The sequence below is a fragment of the Canis lupus genome, chromosome 23 (assembly GCF_003254725.2).
Source record: "Canis lupus dingo isolate Sandy chromosome 23, ASM325472v2, whole genome shotgun sequence".
Lineage (NCBI taxonomy): Eukaryota > Metazoa > Chordata > Mammalia > Carnivora > Canidae > Canis > Canis lupus.
The window spans coordinates 26,187,484-26,208,141 of NC_064265.1; the positions used below are offsets into that span (position 1 = coordinate 26,187,484).

Below are 20,658 nucleotides of genomic sequence, written 5' to 3' on the forward strand. Positions count from 1 at the left end.
GACCACCTATCCTGGTTTGCCGGGGACCTGGTTCTCTGGGGATTGGGGTTTTTTTTCCGTGCTAAAACCAGGAAAGTCCAGGGCAAACTAGTTGATTGGTCATCTTACACCCCAGCCCCTCATATCTAGGGCTAGAGAAGAATCACTTTAGGAATACTCTGGTTTTCAGTTTAATTTCTGGCATCTTGCGATTTCCCTTCATTTCTTAGGGGTTTAGCTGAATATTAAAAATAAGGTTAGTATTTTATCCAGTAATACTAGGTGTTGGTAGTGATAAAGCTTTCAGATTAAGGAAGTCCACCACTGTTCCAGCTCAAAAAGTAACATTTAAATGCTTTTCATCAATACAAAAGTGAAGTTTGAGGATTAAAGTCATAGCCGGTTACCCTCCGTGAGGAAAGAACGCTGGAGGGGTTCCCAAAGTTGTGTGATTTGCTCCACCAACTGCCCTACAGCTCACCCTTGCTCTAGGCCTTGTTTCTCAGACCTTGAGAATGTTCTAGAATTCTCTAAGCAGGCCTCGTTTCCTCCGCTAAGGCCTAGAAAATAAACGCTCGCCCTCACAATCTGAACTCCCTGAGGGAAGAAATGTTTGCCTATTTTCTTGAATCCTGTATCTACCGTACCTGGCTGTTGTCTGTCAATTACCACCGACATGTTTCTTGAACCAGTGAATGCCCTGAACACTAATTTGGTCGGCCCCATCCGAGGTTTCTTCCAATCCAACCCCATCTACCTCAAACTTGACAGAAAGTCTCCCAAGTGTGTGGATTTTGGGGGGTCTCCTTCCCCGTTGCCTACAGACTTGGTTCTATTTTCTATTTCCGCAGGCATTTAATTGATCTTGGAGGCGATGGGAGGGGATAATCGTGATCGGGCTAATCCTATGTGTTCGGGGCGCCATTTTGAAGCTAGAGCCTAGACACATTAAGTTCTTCGTTTAACTTTAACATATATTTAAGGATGCATGCTCATTTCAAGGGCGCCCCAAAGGCATTTCGGGGTGATGCCTACGTCGGGGTGTGTGTGTGAGTGTGAGTGCGGCCTTGTCAGTCTGTCCACCCCAGGGCCATACCTCCCGGGCTGCGGAGCGCCGGCCCGCGCGCACCCCCTGCATCCCCCCCCCCCCCCGCTCGGGGAGCGGGCGTCCCCCCAACCCCCCCGCAGGGGGCGGGGGGCTGCCACCCATTGGCTGAGGCGTCTACCACGAGCCCCGGTACCCTGCGCAGGAGCCACCTCCCGGAGCCCCGCGGGCCACGCCTCAGTTCGCCGGCACCCCTCAGCCTCGCCGCTCCGCTGCAGGGCTCCTCCGCCTCGCCGCTCGCCTTTGCCTCCCCTCAGTCCTCGGACGTCTCTCGCTGGGCCCAGCCGAAGCCGGGCAGCGGCACGAGCACAGCCAGCAGCAGCCCCACGGGTGGTGCCGGAAGCGCGGCCTCCACTCCCCCTCGAGCCCCGTCGGCGGGAACTGCTAGCTGCCGCCATCATGGTGAGTTGAGGAGGAGGCCTGAGGGGCCCAGGCGGGGGCCCGTCTCCCCGGGGGGCGGAGACGCGGCTTTTGTGGCGCGGCGCAGGGGTCGGGGGCTGAAAGTGGGGCCACCCCGCTTCCCTGTTCCGGGGTGCACGGCAGACGAGGCCTGAGAGAAGGGCGAGGCGGCCCGGAGCGGGGGAGGAGGGGCGGGATGCCCGCGGGTGGGGGGCGCGGCCCTCAGGACCTGCTGCCCCTCCGCCGGCGGCCACGTGCAGGGCCGCGGCCTTCACACCGCCCCGCCTGCCTCCCGCCGCCACCGACTGGGTGGCGGGGCAGCCCGCGGGGGGCCGCCGGGACTCGGGGGAGAACCGCGCGCCCGCCCCGCCCCCACCCCCAGGCCTCCCTTCCCTTCCCGCGCTCACCCTGTGGAGAGGAGGCAGCGCGTGTCCCGCGTCATGGCGTCGGGCCGGCGCGGGCTCTGCGGAACTCGGCGGCTGCCTTGGAGGGCGAGTTGCCTCCGCTGGTGGTTCCTTCCCGGCCCTCGGACGTGGGGCGGCGGGCGTCGGGCGTCGGGCCGGGACTGGAGCGCTTCGGCGGCGGCCGCTCGCGCCTGACGTGGCGTCGGGGGCTCCCTCGGGCGGCGGCCTCGGGCGGACGGGCCAGGCCGCCCGACGCCGTGGTGGCCGCGCGCTCGCGCTCCGAGCCGCCCGCGCTGCTGCCTCGTCCTGGGTGGGGGAGCACCTTCCCCTCTAGACGAACGAGGGATTTAAACAAGACGCGCAGACCGTAGTATTTCCTCTCCGAGGTGTACGTTTCTGTGAGTTTGGGTAAATGCAGAGTTGGTTGACCGCGGGATTCAGCTCTGACCACTTTCTGACCCAACCTTTTGTCACAGATGTTTTTAAACACTGTGGATTTGTAGTATCATTAGGATTCTTCAATTTCAGAACTAAAGGGAGGAAATTTAGTTTATATTACTACATATAAATACTAAAAATATAATTATGCGTAATATTCTCTAATACTTATTTGCGTTGTCATTATCCTTGTTACTGATTAATCACCGAGTTACTATGAAAAATCCTAATATTTTTTTCTCTCCATTTTTAGAGGAAAAGAGGGGGAAATGCGAATAGCTTTTTTCCCCCCCTGATTATAACAGCGTATTAACTCATTTTTATTTTATTTTAACTCAGTTTCATTTTAAGAAACCTGGTCCGTCCCAGCACCTTTAACCACTGTTCAACAAGTGTTTTTGCATGTAGAGAGGTGAACTTTATTTTATAAAACTTGTGCCATGCCACATAATAGTATTTTATTATATTCCCTGTGTCTTTCACCTAATAAATATGGTGGACCTTATTTCAAATATAAATTAAGTTATATGACTTCAAATACATAGTGTTAAGACTCTGTCATTACTTATTTTATCAAATTCTCTTATAATGAGTACCTTTTCTGCATAAAACAATACTGTATTAAGTATATTTGTCCAAATGTTTTGACATGCTAATTCATTAATCACTGAAATTAATTGCCAGCAATGGAAACAGCTAAACTGGGTGGGTGTGGAGAGTTATGCCCATTTTATAACAATTTTAAATTGTAGTATATCTTTCCAAGTTAGTCTTAATGGAACCAGGTTACCAGTATGTTTTCCCACTGTATGTAGAGTGACCTCTTCTCCACATTCTTTCGATAATTTTTAAAGTTGCCAATCTAATAGCTGGAAAATACGTTTTGATGTGCTTTTTTTTTTTTTTATCTTTAATGAAGTTGAAGTTGTTAGCTTTCAAAAAAATTTTTAATAGATTTTTAATGCACCTTTCTATTTAGATGTTTATCTTTTTAAAGGATTTATAAAAACTATTAATTCCTCATTTATAGTGGTAAAAAAGAATTGCCTTTATTCCCTAATTTCAGTGGAAATGGCTGTTTCATTTTAAGCCTGATGTTAGCTTAAGATTACTTCAACAAAGAAGATTCTTCCATTTTACTTAGGTTTAAGTGAATGCTGCTTAAGTGAATTGTATTTAAAAAATACATTGCTGTATTTTTAAAATTAAGTGAATGCTGTATTTTTTAAAATGCTTTTTCATTAAGGTGAATTACAGTTATAGATTTACTAAGAATGAACCATCCTTGAGTTTTCAGTATAAACTGTTAATTATATGTTTTTAAAATCCTGCTGGAATTTTACATCTCTGTGTTAGGGACAGAGGTGAACCATTAGCTTTTGATTAGGTTTTATTATTTAGGTGTTGGTTTTGTAAAATGGAATATTTTTCAATTATGGTGTCTGAATTCTTGTATTTTATTTTTTATTTTATTTAATTTTATTTTTTTAATTTAATTTAATTTTTTATTTTATTGTATTTTATTTTAGTGATCTCTACACCTAGCCTAGGTCTCAAACTCACAACCCGGAGATTAAGAATGTCTGCCACTGAGCTAGCCAAGCACCCCTGAATTTTCTTTCTCCTATGCTCTTTCTTCTGTCTGCCCTTGATTCTGTGTTGGTGTCCTCCATACACACCCCCTACACGTGCACCAGTTACTTTACAGTTTGAAAAAACTCCTAGTGAAACTGAGCTAAAAATCAAATATTCTTTCCTTTCCTAAGATTTTTAAAAATTGACTTTTTTCTAGAAAGCTGGCCATTTCATCGAGATTTCCGTATTTATTTCTAGAGACTTTTTATACATCACATTCTCCTATAATATGTGGTCATACACCTTTTTAAAAAGACAAATGTAGATTTTTGCTTTCTTGTCCTTTTTCTTGCTTAGCATTGTTTATTGTGTGGATTTTTTCCCCCTAAGAGTCCACTCTTGGATTTACTTATGAGGTTTTATTCTGATTTTCATTTCCTAGTTCACTTTAGCATCTTTGTCTTTTTTTTTTTTTTTAAGGTTTTATTTATTCATGAGAGATAAACAGAGAGAGGCAGAGACACAGGCAGAGGGAGAAGCAGGATCCCTGCAAGGAGCCCAATACGAGACTTGATCCTGGAGCCCCAGGATCATGCCCTAAGCCAGAGGCAGATGCTCAACCCAGGTGTCCCAGCCTTTTTATTAGCTACTTCTGTGGATAGAACTCTGATGCCTACAAATTATAGACTTTTTTGTAGTCAGTTCTAGATCTTAGATTACTTGCATGTAGATACAATAGTTGAATGAAGTGATGTTAAAGAGCTGACGTCCCAAGAACTTTAGTGATATTTTTTCCAGCTTTTTGTTTATTTTTGTTATTATTAAAGTATAACAGGGAATACATTACTGTAAATAGTAGTGATAAGATTGTGTATATAATGGCCTCCATGTTCTCCCCTACTTAAGATCTTAGCATTACTCATCTCAGAACCCACCAACTCATTTTGAAGGTATATACAAAAAATAATTACTTCTTATATTTAATTTACGTGAAACTTTCTGTATAGATGGTTAAGATTAATACTTGAACATCAACTTTTTTACTTTAGTCTATGCATTTATTTATGGAGTATTTTTAGCAATAGTTTAAAAGTATTAAAGGTTGTTTTTTGGTTACAGATGTTGTATATATAAATTATAACTGCATGTAAGTATACACTAGAAGCTTAATTCCTGATCAGTCTTGTTAAAATGGAGTACTTTGCTTACTTTGTTAGCTTTGAGTGCCACCTGCTGGTTGAGGACTAAGACAGGATAGTGCCTTAAGATATTAAGACACTCGTAAAATGATTTGATGAATATTGTATTTAATATCTCAATTAACCAAGCAGTAAATATCAAAATCCCAAACCAAAACAAACTTCCTATAATATATAATGGCCTTTACCCTCCCTCAATTATTGCTTAGTCTCAAGTATCCATTTTATTTCTGTAAATAGAATATGAGAATTAGAACTTCGCTTTTTGATTCTGGATACTATTACAGGTTTCTCAACTGTGACTCTGTTGATATTTTGGGACACGTAATTTCTTGTTGTGGGAAGCTGCTTTTGCATTAAAGGATTTTTACCATATCCTTGGCCTCTACCACCAGATACAAGGAGTACCCCTTAGGTGTGACAACCAGAAATGTTCCTGGACCACAAAATCTCCCTGGGTTGAGAAATAATACATTATAATAACGTCTTATAATCTGGCACAGTTTTCTTTTATTTTTTTTTTCTGGCACAGTTTTCTGGCCTGATGTTACACTTCTGAATTAAAGTATATTCTTCCATTGTTCACAGACAGATAATACTAAATAGCTTGTCAAAAAGAAAGCTTTCCAAAGTTCATCCACAAATGAAGGGGAAATTGAGAAAGAGAAAAAAAGTCTATAAGAATTTCAGAACCACTGTTTTGTTCTATTTGTTTTGAACTTTTGAAAGAGCTAACTAGAAAGGATTGGTAAGTTTTATAGTGAAGAGAAATCTAGTCAAGTTTCAATAGTTCAAGATGCCTGGCTTATGTAATAATAGATTCATGTAGAAACACTAAAATTAGAAAACTAAGAAAAAAAGATAAATCTTCAGAAAGATATTTTTATACTACTTTGTTGTCATGAAATATTACTATGCTATAGTTACAGAAAAGAATCAGGAAGTACGGTTACTCTTAAACAATGCAGGGATTAGGGACAGTGACTCACCCTCCCTCCACAGACATTCAAAAGTTGGCATATAACTTTTGACTTCCCCCAAAAGTTAACTGCTAGTAGCTCACTGTTGACCAGAAACCTTACTGGTAAAAAAAAAAAAAAAAAAGGAAACCTTACTGGTAACATAAAACCATTGATAAACACAATTTGTATGTTATATGGATTATATACTGTATTCTTATAATAAAGTAAACTACAGGGAAAAAATGTGATTAAGAAAATCCTAAAGAAGGGAAAAATGCATTTACAGTACTGTATTGTAGTTTTAAAAATATATCTGTTAATAAGAGGACCTGGGCAGTTCAGATCCTTGTTTTCAAGGGTCAGTTGTATGTACACAAATTAATAAGAGAAAAAACAAAACACATTTGGTGATTGACAGTTTTGATTTCATCTCGAATTAGTATAACAGTTTGTAGAATTTTAAATTAACCAGTAACTTCTAGCATCTAACAAAATAAGAATTCTATCTACCTTAGTATTGTTACTAATTTCTATAAAAATTACCGTGCTCGCTTTTTAAAAAGTAGGTATCAATTGGTTTCTTTCGTCTTTGTTTTTCTGTATAAGAGGAAATGTAATGGGTTTCTCTCTCTTGCAACGGTTCATATTTCCCTCTTAGAACCAATAAACCCTTCATAAATGAATTCCAAATAAGTGGATGTGCCATAAACTAGTTCCTTGAAGTTCCAAATGAAATTAGTTGTTAATAATAAAATAGCTACAAAATAAATAAGCAAACAGTAGAACCAGGGAAGAAACTTTTTAATCTATTGAAAATAAATTCAAATAACAGGACACTAACTTATATTTGCATTCCACATTATACTTTACAAAATGAATTCACAGATGTTATCTAACTTTTTTCTCAAAGCAATATTCCCAGATATAAACAGCTGCCAAGTAAGTGGCTTATAATCTAGTGAGGGACATGAACCTAGATCTGACTAAATAAATTTTTGTTTCACTATGCTATACTACTTTTCCAACATATATATGTTACCAGTAAATTTTGCTTCAGAAAAGTTTACATTAATCTTAGAATGGAAGGACTTAAGATAGAGTTCTGAACCAGAATCCAGAAAAATAATGAGTTTCACATGTGAGTCTCTTTATCTGAAAATAAAGATAGTACCATTTATTTCTATCAGCCCACTGTGAAAATTAGAATTATCAGTTGGATTGATCTGGTATTACTGAAGAAGGAAAATGTTATTTCAAAAGATACTTTGAACATCCTAGAGGAAAGGATTATAAGCCTTTTTTAGCAGGACCTATGGTATGTGAGCAAATAATGTTTTCATGACCATTTCCAAAGTAAATGCATACTAACACATGGAGTATTTAATTATAAAATCCATGTTAATTTTGGTGACTAGAAAGAGGAGGCAAAGCAAATTGGTTTAAAGCTTTGATGTGTGTTTTTGATGCAAATTTTTTTAAAGTTCATTTATCTTTTTCAAAGATTTCCTATGATTTTTAATAAGGTATTCAGTGAAGTGAAAATTTGCTTACTGGAATATAACAGGATGACTTTAATAACAATTTTTACAAATCTGAACTTTCCGGTTCACAAACTCAGTATAAAGTCAGTATTCTACTTTAAGATATGATGATGAGCAACACTGGGTTTAAGAAGGTACTGTAACCTTTTGTTAAAATTTCGTGCTGATCTATTCTAATTATTTTATTTGTGGGTGGGGGGGTGAGAAGGGGCAGAGGGAGAGAAAAATCTTAAGCAGACTCCACAACCAGCATAGAGCTGACATGGGGCTCAAGCTCATGACCCCTGAGGTTATGACCTTAACTGACTGAACCATCCAGATATCCCTGGTCTGATTATTTTTAATCCTAAACCTGAACTAATCTGTACTGCTGGCCAATTTACTATTAAAGTAATTTTGTACTTTAAATACAAAGTTTATATTTTACATCATGTGTGGTTTTTACATGAGTATCTAGTGATGATAACTACTTTCCAAATTACAGTCTGCTGCAAATCCCGAGACTCCAAACTCAACCATCTCCAGAGAGGCCAGCACTCAGTCCTCATCAGCTACAACCAGCCAAGGCTATGTTTTACCAGAAGGCAAAATCATGCCAAACACCGTTTTTGTTGGCGGAATTGATGTTAGGGTATTGTATTTCTATTTCATTTATTTAAAAAAATATTTAGTAAATTATGGGATTTGGGCTCTGTTGTAAACATAAGGTTTTTTTGGTGCTTCATGTAGATTTGGAATTGGTTTTCAACCTATAGAGACCACAAGTATCTTTGACAAAGATCTACAGGTGGTTTGGGGATACTTAGGGGAGATATTTCCTCATCTTCAAATCTTTAGAGTGTAATTGAAAATTTTGAATGCTGAATTTTTACGCTTGAAGTCAAATTCTTCCCTGTAGATGGATGAAACCGAAATTAGAAGTTTCTTTGCTAGATATGGTTCAGTAAAAGAAGTGAAGATAATCACGGATCGAACTGGTGTGTCCAAAGGGTGAGTAAAACATGTTTGGTATGAATGAAGTATTAAAAACATCTGAGCTCTAGTATCTTTATAGAGTAACATAAAAAAAGAATTCAAAATTTGTTTTCTTATATTTGTATAAATTTGTTGCTTTGTTCCTTTCTTTCGTATATAGGATAACAGTTGGCTATCAGCTCTTCTATTTAGTCATTTTCATAGTGTTTGTATATAAACATTTCCCATTTTCGTTTATTTTACTTAAGTGGATTAATCAGTTTTATCAAAGTTGTTTTCTTCATGTATTACACAGCATCTTAAATTTTAACCATCTTAGGTAATAAATTCAGGTTCATAGATATGAATTTTCTATTAACAAATGATGTCCCACACTATTTTAATCCTCACACATTCTGACATAGATTGGGGAAGAAAATAAAAAGCAGTAAAATTTATAGAGGATCGATCGTGTACATCTAACAAATCTTTACCTCAGTATATTCTTCATTCTTTATCATTATCACTTCTGTCAATTATTTCATGGAATACTAGAAAAGTTTTATACTGTTACAGTGGTGATTTTTATACATTATCTGTCTTTCTAGCTATGGATTTGTTTCATTTTATAATGATGTGGATGTGCAGAAGATAGTAGAAGTAAGTAATCTTATGGCAAAGTCTCTCAGTTTAAGGATGCAATGTTTAGTGTTGTTTGAGTCCTGAATATATATAGCCTTGTATAAAATATAGAAATAAACTTCTTGTTTGAAATCCAAACCTAGAGTAATCTTGTAACTTGTCAGACGTGTTTATTTCTAATTGGACATCTGGCTTCATGACCTAGAGACAGGAAAGGTTTCAGACAGTGTAAAGGTTTTTGATCAAATTCCAAGACTCCTTTCAGTACGTGAGTGGTGAGGTTAAGGTAGCTTCGTGCTGATAAATTTTGATTTAGTATGTGCTTATTATTGATCCTCTCTGATGGTAGAAGTTTTAGAAGATTGGAATGTTTACCAAAGTCTTGGAAGTGAAGACTTTGAAAGTGAATTTAATTTTATTTTATTGCTTTATTTTCAGTCACAGATAAATTTCCATGGTAAAAAGCTGAAACTGGGACCTGCAATCAGGAAACAAAATTTATGTGAGTAAGGAGAAGAATGGTTTTTGTTGACATGTGTAGCTTTTCAAAAACTAAAAGTGGGCATTGTTTTTGTTTTATTCTTTAAAAAAGGTGCTTATCATGTGCAGCCTCGTCCTTTGGTTTTTAATCCTCCTCCTCCACCACAGTTTCAGAGTGTCTGGAGTAATCCAAACACAGAAACTTACATGCAGCCTCCAACCATGATGAATCCTATAACTCAGTATGTTCAGGTAAGAATTTTTTTTTAATTAGTAATGGAGACTTTATTGATATGGACACCTTAAAAATGAGCCAGTCTCACTTTTTACTCTCTGTGACATAAATTGTAGAATTTCTGTAATAGTGATAATACTGTCTCTTTTTCAATACTTTGAGTGATGGTCAAGGAAATTTATTACTTTTGTTAGAAATTTGTTGTTCTTAGTGTTTTTTCTTACATCAGACTAAAATCTGCTTATATATAGTTTGTAAACCTTTATCTTAGAACTGACCTCTGTGGCCACAAAGAACATACTCCTCCATTTTCCCCTCCATTGATAACTCATAAAATATCTGAAGATGGCTTTTTTTTTCATGTATTTGCCTGGTTTATTCTTCTCTCAGTTTGGCAATTCTAGTTACTACTTACTTGCTGTGATTTTCAGATACCTTCTCACACAGATTCCTGACTTCTGGATGTATTCTTGTTCTAGAATGGATAGGTTTCTTTTTTTAAATTTTTTTAAATTTTTTTAAATTTTTATTTATTTATGATAGTCACAGAGAGAGAGAGAGGCAGAGACACAGGCAGAGGGAGAAACAGGCTCCATGCACCGGGAGCCCGATGTGGGATTTGATCCCGGGTCTCCAGGATCGCGCCCTGGGCCAAAAGGCAGGCGCCAAACTGCTGCGCCACCCAGGGATCCCTAGAATGGATAGGTTTCTGATGATTGAACTGTATTTGTACATTCTGTGAGTTTCTGGCATATAATTTGATTAGTCCTGGTTTCTTTAATGTTTGAAGTGGGATTTGGAATACTTAAAATCTCCTATTGATAAATAACATTGATTTTCTTTTTCATTTTACTTCAATTTAAAAGACATTTGCAGGAAAAGAGAAATAGTGAAGTCGTTCTGTAGTGTCTCTCATTTGTTTACATTTTTTCCATCTACCTGAAATGTAGGATATATCTTTTATTATTTTTCTTGCTCTAAACATGGTTAGAAGAAAATCTCTATTTGTTCCTAACATTTACTGTGAGGTATTACTTACTTGGGTCTATTCGTATGTGGTATTAATAGATGATTTCAGTCAGTAAGTATTTATTGAAAGATGAATATTGATTCTTTTTTTTTTCTTTTTACAATTTCAGGGTTATGTACAACCCTTACCTTGTAGAAATGAAATACAGAAAGAGCCATAAAGTGTGTAGGAGGACTGTACATTGACTACACATTATCCCAAAGGAATACAAAACTGCTTAAAAATATTTTAACAAAAAGCAGATGTGTTAATAAGAGTTTAACATGGAAATCTATCCTAATGGAGCTTTATCACCAGTGTAAGAAATAAGCTTCCTACTGGGGATAAATATACAAGTAAGATAAATACAGATGGGCAAAGTCAGTCACTTCCCTTATTTTATCTCTTCCTTTTCCTCACCCAAAAGACTGACATTTGAAAGAGAATTTTTCTGTATGAAGCCAATCACTCCAATAGAATTCTGAATTTGTATATAGAAAAATAAGAGTTCTTTATTTTCATACTTTGGTTGTATTGGGAATAATACTTCTGTATAGTTTTCAAGAATTTTCCTTGTTAATGCATTCTTTCTATAAACTTTTTTCTCAGGCATATCCTCCTTATCCAAGTTCACCTGTTCAGGTCATCACTGGATATCAGCTGCCTGTTTATAATTATCAGGTAACTTAATAGGGAACAAAATGATTTACTTTGGAATACTATCTGAGTCCTTTATTTATATAAATTTATTTTATTGTCATTTAAACTAGTTGAGTATGTGCAAAATAAAGTTAGAATTAGTTAGGAATTAGAACCTTTAATTAGAAAAAAAAAACCTTTATTTAGGAAAAAAGGGAATTTTTTTAAGATTATATTTATTTATTTATTCATGAGAGAGACCAAGAGAGGTAGAGACCTAGGCAGAGGGAGAAGCAGGCTCAGTGCAGGAAGCCCGATGTGGGACTCGATCCTGGGACTCGGGGATCAGGCCCTGAGCTGAAGGCTCATCCGTTGAGCCACCCAGGCATCCCATGGGAATGATCTTTTGAAAGGAATATACTTAGCACAAAGTTTTCTCTTGTACTGTCTTCTAGGATTTGGTGTCCTCTTCTATATTTCAACATACATTCTTCCATTTTTGCTGTCAAATAGCTGAAATGTCCAGATTGACTTTTCAAAGTTTTTCTAGTAGGCTAGATCAAAATAAAATGATTTCTCAGTTCTTAGAGCACTGAATTCCAATTATATTTGGTAGTGTTTATTCCAGCTGAATACTAGAAGGTGCAGTTCTCTCAGTTTCTACCATAGATATGACTGTATCTATGACCCATAACCATTATCTTTGGTGATAAATTCAGAGAACTATTTAAGCCAACATGGAAAATTCAGAAGAAAGTTAGAGTTTGTATGTGAAAGTAACAAACCTTCAGGTATTAGAAACCTAAAGTACTTCTTTCTTTCATTGTTTCTTCTACTGTAAGTTCAAGGATTCAACTTGACAAATCTTTCACATTTCTGAAAACATGTAGGAATGGTTAACTAATTGTTACTTCCTCTCTCTCTCTCCTTTTTTTTTGTTTGTTTTAAGATGCCATCACAGTGGCCTGCTGGGGAACAAAGGAGTTATGTTATACCCCCGGTAAGGTGAATTAGCCAAACATATACTTCCTTTTATTTATCTTTTATTTTTTTAGAGAGGGGGAGAGAGCAAATGAAGGGGAGAGGCAGAGGGAGAAAGAAACTTAAGGAGGCTCCATGCCCAGTGCGGAGCCAGATGTGGGGCTTAATCTCACAATCCCAAGATCATGACCCGAGCCAAAATCAAGAGTTGGACACTTAATGGACTGAGACACCCCTTCCTTTTTCTTATTTTAAAATGTTTTCTTATTTTTAACTGTTAAAATGTTTCATGGCCTTTTGCCATCACATGTATGCCTAGAAATATTTTTTAATTTCCCTTTCACATTATGTGTTATGTTTTATTAATTTCTTGTCAACCCAAGTATATTCTTCCATGCAAGATACTGTGCTTTTTGTTTCTCAGGTTGTTCTTATATGCTTAAGCCAATGGCTGCTCTGCATACAACAGGTGCTAAATTATATATAATCCAAGAAAGGTAGTATTAATACCTATGCTAATTCTAATTCAGTGAATTTGGAATTAGTATTCAATCTGTCTCTATTTTTCTTACCCATAAAAAAAATCTGTTGAAGACAAGCGAATGTTTTGTTAATACTGGTATATATTACATGAGAAATAAAACAAGAGGCTGTTATCTCTATAAAACACTTAAGCCTTTGCTACTTTTTATCAGCATTGGACCTTTGAATGATATGAGTTAAAATCCTTAGGCACTGGGAAATTCTCATTCTATTACTACATGTTGGAGTTTCTTTTTCTTAGAGCCCTTCTAATCAGATTTTGTTGAAGTTTAGAAGACTTTTCAAAATAAAAGACTGCCTTAGTGAATTTCACCTATTCAGTTTAGTTTCTGAAACAATGTAAATTGAACTTCAACACAACCCACCTTTAAATCCTCAGTATAAGCTCACTTATTTTGAAGAATATGTTGTTTAGAAATGTATCTAATGTACATCTGTTTGATTATACTTCTATCATAATGTAGGCTTATACCGCTGTTAATTACCACTGTAATGAAGTTGATCCAGGATCTGAAGTTCTGCAAAGTGAATGTTCAGTTCATGAAGCTACTCCGTCCTCAGGAAATGGCCCACAAAAGGCAAACATCTAATTTTGTTTATCTTTATATTCTCACAGTTATTTTTTAAGTATTAACAAGTATTAACAATTTGAGACACAAGCTTCTTTTTTCAAATTTAAATATGGAAGCCAAAATTTACAGAGCTTAAGTAACTGACTAATAATTTGGCAGTTTTTGTAAAAATCGATGAAATTTCAGGCACCCCCAAGCTTTCACTGTTTATATATAGTTTCTGATTCAGTCGTCCTTTTCTCTTATATTTGCATTGTTTTTTAAACCATACTTTAATAACTTTAATAACCAAGCATAACTTGGAATGCAGTAGACAGGTGGGTTTCTTCAAGAATTCTCTCTTCAAAAGAGAGATTAGTATGAATTATATTTACCTTTTTTTTTTTAACCAATTTAAACATTTACTTAGCTAAGTAATAGTATCCAATTGTTTGTGGCATTCTCTCCATAACATTCATTATATATGATAGCTCTCAAGAGTGGTGGAGTCTGGATTGATAATTGAAATACTGAAATAGGTGGAGTTGCTTCTTTTTTAATATTAGAACGAATTCCTGACAGTGCTCTCTTCAGTGCTCCTGTTTTCCTTGAATGAGTGGGAATGTGGAAGTAGGTGATGTGGTGGGAATGTGCATAACAACCTTGAAGGTTTCCCATTGGATTGTGTGAACTTTGTCCATGTGTTTCTCAGTGGAAAAAAATGAGAACTGCTGAACTATAGAGTAAAAAAGATTCCTTGATCTGAGTGATGATTAGAATAGTTATAATGACCAGTTCCTGGATATTTTTTCTTGGAATGTTGAAGTTCATTGTTGCTTATCTAATAGGAAAAATTAAAGAGCCTTAAGCAAATATCTGAGGGTTTTACTAAATTGAGCTTTATAATCAATACTTAGGATTCTGAAATATTTTAAAAATTTCATGAAAGGTACATATTAAGTGACATGTAATTACATGAAAATGTAATGTATTGTGAATTACACTCATAGTACCTTATGGATTACATTAAGGATTCTTTAGGGAAAAGTACATGTATTCTATTTTCTTTAAAAAGCTTGTTACAGGGCAGCCTGGGTGGCTCAGCGATTTAACGCCAACTTCAGCCCAGGGTGTGATCCTGGAGACGGGGGATCGAGTCCCATGTTGGGCTCCCTGCATGGAGCCTGCTTCTCCCTCTGCCTGTGTCTCTGTCTCTGTCTCTCTGTCTCTCTCTCTCTCTGTCTCTCATGAATAAATAAATAAAATCTTTAAAAAAAAAAACTTGTTATAAAAAATAAAAAGCTTGTTACAGTGAGTAAAAGCTATAATCTTTAGATTACTGAGAAAACTTCCCTTTTTTTCAGAAATCTGTGGACAGAAGCATACAGACTGTGGTATCTTGTCTATTTAATCCAGAGAACAGACTGAGAAACTCTCTTGTTACTCAAGATGACTACTTTAAGGTATGAAAAAAAAATAGTATACAGAATAAAAGGCATATTTGTCAGCTATGAAGCATATTTTTTTTCTGTGGTATACACATACATTTTGAGATTATATAGAACATTTAATTGAGCATTAATTGAACATTTTGGCATTTGACTGTAAGTCAAAAAACCTTTGTGAGTGAGTTTTACCTGGCCATGTATTTTATGCTGCTCAAACCTTGATACAGCTTGTCCTTAGGGAAGAAACCTTTAGCAGAAGCTTATAATTGAAAAGGTTTGTGTAAAAGAAGAGAGTTGGAAGAGAATATTGGCTTGACAAATGGAAAAAGAGGAAATTTTAGGTTCACAAGGCAGAGAACATACCTTGGATACCACAGGTTCAGTTTCATACAACTGCAATAGGGTGAATATGCAATAAAGTAAGTCAAATGAAATTTTTTCCCAATACATATAAAAGTTATGTTTACATTGTACTGTAGTCTATGAAGTATGCAATAATAGCATTCTATATAAAAAATACAGTACGCCTACCTTTAATTAAAATATATTTTATTAAAAAAACAAAAAAACAAAAAAATATATTTTATTGCTAAAAATTGTCATCTGAGCTTTCTCAGAATCACTGACCACAGATTACCATAGCAAATAGAATAACTAATAATAAAGTACAAAATATTAAGAGAATTACCAAAATGTAACACGGAGCAATTGCTGGAAAAATGGTGCCAGTAGACTTTCAATGCAAAGCTACAAACCTTTAATTTGTAAAAAATGCCTTATCTATGATATGCAGTAAAATGGGTGACGCCTGTGCATGGATATTAAAGAGAAGAAAAGAAATCAATCATCCAGATGACATACTTGAACAATGTAGGGGGAAAAGATGTAAAGTGAAGCAGTGAAAAGAACTGAGTAGAAAATGAAAGTTGATTCAGAATTGGTGAGATGTGGGTGTTTGAATTTAAGAAAGTTCTGGTTTCTGATCCTGGTTCTGTCACATTGGACAAATTACTTAAGTCTTACAAAGGCTCTAGTTTTTACAAGTCTAAAATGAGACATAGGACTAAAGGTTCTTTAGATCTCTTTAATTCTGAGTCTGTGATTATGGAAAGGAACTAACTGTCACTCTAATGGGGACAAGAATATTGTGGTTATTAGTAAAGGGAAATTTGTTTTATAATAAGTTTATTAAGATGAACCACAAACCATGCAATAAACCTATTTAAAACACGAACATAATCCACGAACCATGCAATAAACCTATTTAAAACAAAACAATTCCATTTTTATAGTTATTCAGAGTTGTGCAGTCATGACCACAATTTTGGAATATTTTCATCAGCCCTTCAGCCATTAAGTGGTCACTTTTTATTTCTTCCCAACTCCTCTACCTCTAGAGAACCACTAACTGCTTCTTTTAGAAAGATTTTCCTATTCTGGACATATCATATAAATAGAATAATACAATATGTGGACTTTTTTGACTGGCCTCTTTCACTTAGCATAATGTTTTTAAGATTCACCTATGTTACAGTGTGTGTAAATACTTTATTTTTATTTATGGACATACCACCCTCTGTTTATTCATCACTTGATAGACAATTTGGGTTGTTTCCACTTTCTGACTCTGATGAGTAATGCTGTGAAAGTTCATGAATAAGTTATTCTGTGGACTTAACGGTTTTATTTCTCTTGGGTATATACCTGGGAATGGAATTAATGAGTAATAATAACTATGTTGAACCTTTTGAGAAATGGCTAGAATTTTTCCAAAATGACTATACCATTTTATATTCAAAGGGGAGTTTTTTAACCATGGCTTTGTGTCTTAAAACAGGGAAAGGAGAATAGCTTTTTTCTATCATTGGATGGACATAGGATGAAACTTACAGTCCTTTTAAAAGGGTATACTAAGGAATTCCTATAATACAGAAGAGTAGAGCCATAGCAGGATTAAGTTCAACAGAAAGTAAAACATATTTCTTTAACGTTGACATTTGTTCTTTTATTGTCTCATTATATACAGACAGTATAATTTAAAAGGAAAGAACTAGGATTGTATGACAGCCTACCTTGCCCAAAGTACTGAAGGTTAAATAGTACTTAAATGATTTGTTTGCAAAGCAGAAAGTAGTCTTTAAACTTGAGTTTTCACCTGATACTAGGCAAAAGCTACACTTTGAACCTTCAGTTTTCCGTCCCTCTGGGCTAGGAGTCACAAGTTGGTAGTTTGAGGTTGTCTGGTATATACACCTATTTTGATTAGCTAAATGTTACTGTTATTTTAATCAAATTTGAATGCATTGAGGAGGGCATACACTGTTTCTCTGTTGTCCTTACAATTTTTTACATCCTACCTGACTTGTGAAGATACTTGAGTTTGTGACCACTTTTCTGAGCTTTAACCGAAATAGGATATTATCCTATTGACAGATTGCATAATTTCCAAAAGCCACTATTCTTTATATGACAACTGAATTTTAAGTCTCTAGGAAAAGGGCCCAGTTAAGCTCTTAGAGAAAAGAAAATACCATCGATGTTATTGGTTCACTCCACTCCATTTGTTTTTTAAGGCCTTACTTCATAATATCTGCACACATTTGCAGGCAACATAAAGTGAAAGGAAAATTTTACATGTATTTTTTATTTATATCCTCATTTCCTAAAGAATGATAGATCTTCATCACAAGTTAAGGATATGCCTTTAAATATGCCCAAGCTTTTATTTTTTAACCTAAAAACATAGCATTTCAGTTTGAAGTGACATGCTGTATTCAAGCTATGATTTCTACCAGATGCACTTGTTAGTAAAAACAGTACTTTTAAAAATTATGTTTTCCACCAGCTGTCTCTGGGGCATCACTGCCAGATCATTAATTAAAAATCTTCATAAAATGATACTGACTCCAAGTCCTCTGTTTCTGAGTTTACTGAGATTTCTTTTTAAATTAAATTGTTGAATAAAACTAGTCATTGATACATTTGTTATCTTAAAAGTTCAGGAAAGACTTCTCAGAAAGGATCACTTTTATTTATAGTTTTAAAAACCCAAAATAAATGCTTTAAGTATTTTGCAACTATCATAGTGATAATCAGAATTTTCAGTGAAGTAAAAAGGACTGTTTCTGTTTTTTCTAGGATAAAAGAGTGCATCACTTTAGAAGAAGTCGGGCAGTGCTTAAATCTGTGTGATCCACTTTGCTAACTTTCTAGTCTCATGGGAAGTTGCTCGTTTTGAATATTAAGAAGAGACTGAAAGTTTTCACTATTACAGAAATTTAATTCTGAATTTTGACCAATCACACTCAGACTTTCTTATAGAAGTTGTATTAGATTGCCTAGTTTTACTTTACATTGAAACTGTTCTTCATTAGATGTTTATTTAGAAACTGGTTCTGTATTCAATATATAGTTGAAAGTAAAAATAATTGAGACTGAAAAGAATAACATTTATCTGTAAGGATTTTTTTTTATTGAAATTGACATTTTAAGAGTTTAAAAGCAATTGCTGATTTTCAGGAAATTATTTTAGAAAACCTATTTTGAAAGGTCAGAATTTTGATATTTTGAATTCAAGCATTTCACTTCTCTGACAAGTACCTGTGAACAGTACGCTATTTACAGTATTCTTTACATTTATGATTTGTCTCGAAATTTACCACAAAAGCAGAGTTTGTAAAACTGTATTTTTAATCAGTGGAACTCAATATATAGTTAGCCTTATTGAAGTCTTTCTTGTCTAAACCCAGTAAAAGATTCTAAACAAACAGTCCAATCAGTGGGTCTTATGTTTATTAGTTCAAAATACTTGTCTTTTTATCTAGAATCCAAACATAGATATCCTATTTGATTGGGATGATAATTAGGATAACTAAAATTCTGGGCCTAATTTTTTTAAAGAATCCAAAACAAACTAAACTTTACTAAGTACATAAGCTTCTCAGTGAGTTACCATTCTCCTTTTATCTTTTCTTTTCCCTTGAAATGCTAAACTCAATGGCTGTATCTTAAATTGTGCAAAATACTGGTATTAAAGAATGCTGAAACTTTTTTTATGTTGCTTAAAGGTTAATCAGAGTACCTGAAAGGAATTGTTTTTATAAAAACATTAAAATATTAGTTATTTGTTAAAGAGCAAATATATTTTATTTTTGCTTGTTAGCCTATTTCCTGTTTTAAAGTAAAATATGTTTAGAAGAGTCAAAGTAGTTGTGTTTCAAAACCACTAAAGTTGTGTGTATCTGAAGAGCATAACTAGAGCACAGTTAACAATCATTTCTAGATTAGATAGTCTCCTTGTTAAATTGTGACAGATAACTAGAGCCTCTTTGCTGTCCCTCCAGTCTTGATTTTTTCAGTTGGTGGCACCATTCTTCTAGAGATTTGCTCCTAGAACAGGTGATACAGAGAAGAGAAGTAGCAACATGAACAGTTTGAGGGCTAAGCCTTGGAAAGGTGACAATGGGATAAAACCTTCTAAGGGAAACACTTGTATCAGCATCATTTGACCTGCCATTGAAATGAGTTTAAAGTGGCTTCTTAGCCTTTCTTTTCATTGGTCCCTTCACTAAAACATGGAGACTCCATTTAGCCCTAAAATAAGGCAACTACCATGGGCCATATCATCAGTCCCCATAGTTGTTTTATAATCCCCAATAATTTTCACTCTGAATCTGAAGAGAAGAATCTTTTAGCTTAAGGATCCCCAAGAAGACTTTCTCATGCCTCAGAATTTGAAAATGCCCTGAAATTTGTCCTTTAAAAATTCTTCACACTTTTTATTTGGTGTGCTATAACATTCTTACGTGTATCATTCTGTGATTAAATTTCCAAGCTACTCTAAATGGTACCTAAATTTGAAAGAGCCAATTCTAATTATCCTAGTATGACCTTCAGAAAAGTAAGAGAATAAACTTTATTTTTCTGCTTTTTTGTTGGACTTGAAGTATTTAAAACAAATAAGAGACAAAAGTCCTGAACCTTTCAAAATGGAAAATTAATTTTAAACTTATAAGAATGTTATTATTACCTATTGTTGATACTGTCTTTGCATAAATGAATAAATAGAAATAAAGAATTTTTTTTTCCCAAAAACATTTTCAACCTATTTATTCTTGTCATTATCTAAAGAGATGGTGGGGAATTTGGTAGGTAGTCATGTGACAAGGTTTAGATCCTTGAAATTCAAAAGTGTAAATATTTTTGTGTATATTAATCTGGTGGAGTTCGTTTTTGAGAGCAGATATTGGTACATTGCACTTTATTGCTTTCTCATGAAATTAAGACCTAGGTTTTCATGAGAAAATAATCCCTTTTAGGTTGAGTTGGAAATGTTAACAGTGGGTTCCAGTGCCATGCATTAACAGAGCAGTGCCTACTGGGAATGCTGTTGAGTCATATGTGACTAGTTTCATGGCCAAGGTCCCTCTCATTTTGGACTCTAAATATTTTGTATACTGCATACTTTGGACCTCATCTCTGTGACCCTCATTTGGGAGTATTGCAGTTGTCAGTGATAGAGCTTAAATTTTTCATATTGTATTTATTTCATATGACGGTGTATCCAAAAGATCA

The 20,658-nt window shown here is 35.8% G+C and overlaps 1 protein-coding gene and 1 long non-coding RNA gene across 4 annotated transcripts in view; one reads left to right on the top strand and one right to left on the bottom strand.

Moving 5' to 3' along the window:
• LOC112661097 (uncharacterized) overlaps positions 1-2,106 on the bottom strand; it is a 90,990-nt gene extending 88,884 nt beyond the window's left edge. The window contains exon 1 of one of the 2 annotated variants that reach the window (XR_007405101.1): positions 1,891-2,106. This is a non-coding gene — a long non-coding RNA (uncharacterized LOC112661097). The remainder of the gene's footprint in view (positions 1-1,890) is intronic. The other variant, XR_003137422.3, reaches the window with a different exon arrangement.
• Positions 992-20,177, top strand: DAZL (deleted in azoospermia like). 2 transcript variants are annotated; one of them, XM_025448976.3, is made up of 11 exons: positions 992-1,486; positions 8,087-8,233; positions 8,501-8,592; positions 9,165-9,216; positions 9,637-9,700; positions 9,791-9,930; positions 11,532-11,603; positions 12,511-12,561; positions 13,550-13,663; positions 15,001-15,099; positions 18,223-20,177. In XM_025448976.3, exons 1-11 carry the CDS (start codon positions 1,007-1,009, stop codon positions 18,274-18,276), a joined length of 1,365 nt encoding a protein of 454 aa, XP_025304761.3. In that variant the 5' UTR covers positions 992-1,006; the 3' UTR covers positions 18,277-20,177. The 2 variants fall into 2 exon arrangements, with proteins under 2 accessions (XP_025304761.3, XP_025304763.2); XM_025448978.3 differs by lacking the exons at positions 12,511-12,561; positions 13,550-13,663.
• Positions 20,178-20,658: the final 481 nt, after the last annotated feature.

Coding starts and splice junctions, on each gene's coding strand:
- DAZL (XM_025448976.3), top strand. CDS start 1,007: ATGCCTACGTCGGGGTGTGTGTGTGAGTGTGAGTGCGGCCTTGTCAGT. Junction 9,931..11,531: donor CTATAACTCAGTATGTTCAG/GTAAGAATTTTT, acceptor CTTTTTTCTCAG/GCATATCCTCCTTATCCAAG. Junction 15,100..18,222: donor CTCAAGATGACTACTTTAAG/GTATGAAAAAAA, acceptor TGTTTTTTCTAG/GATAAAAGAGTGCATCACTT.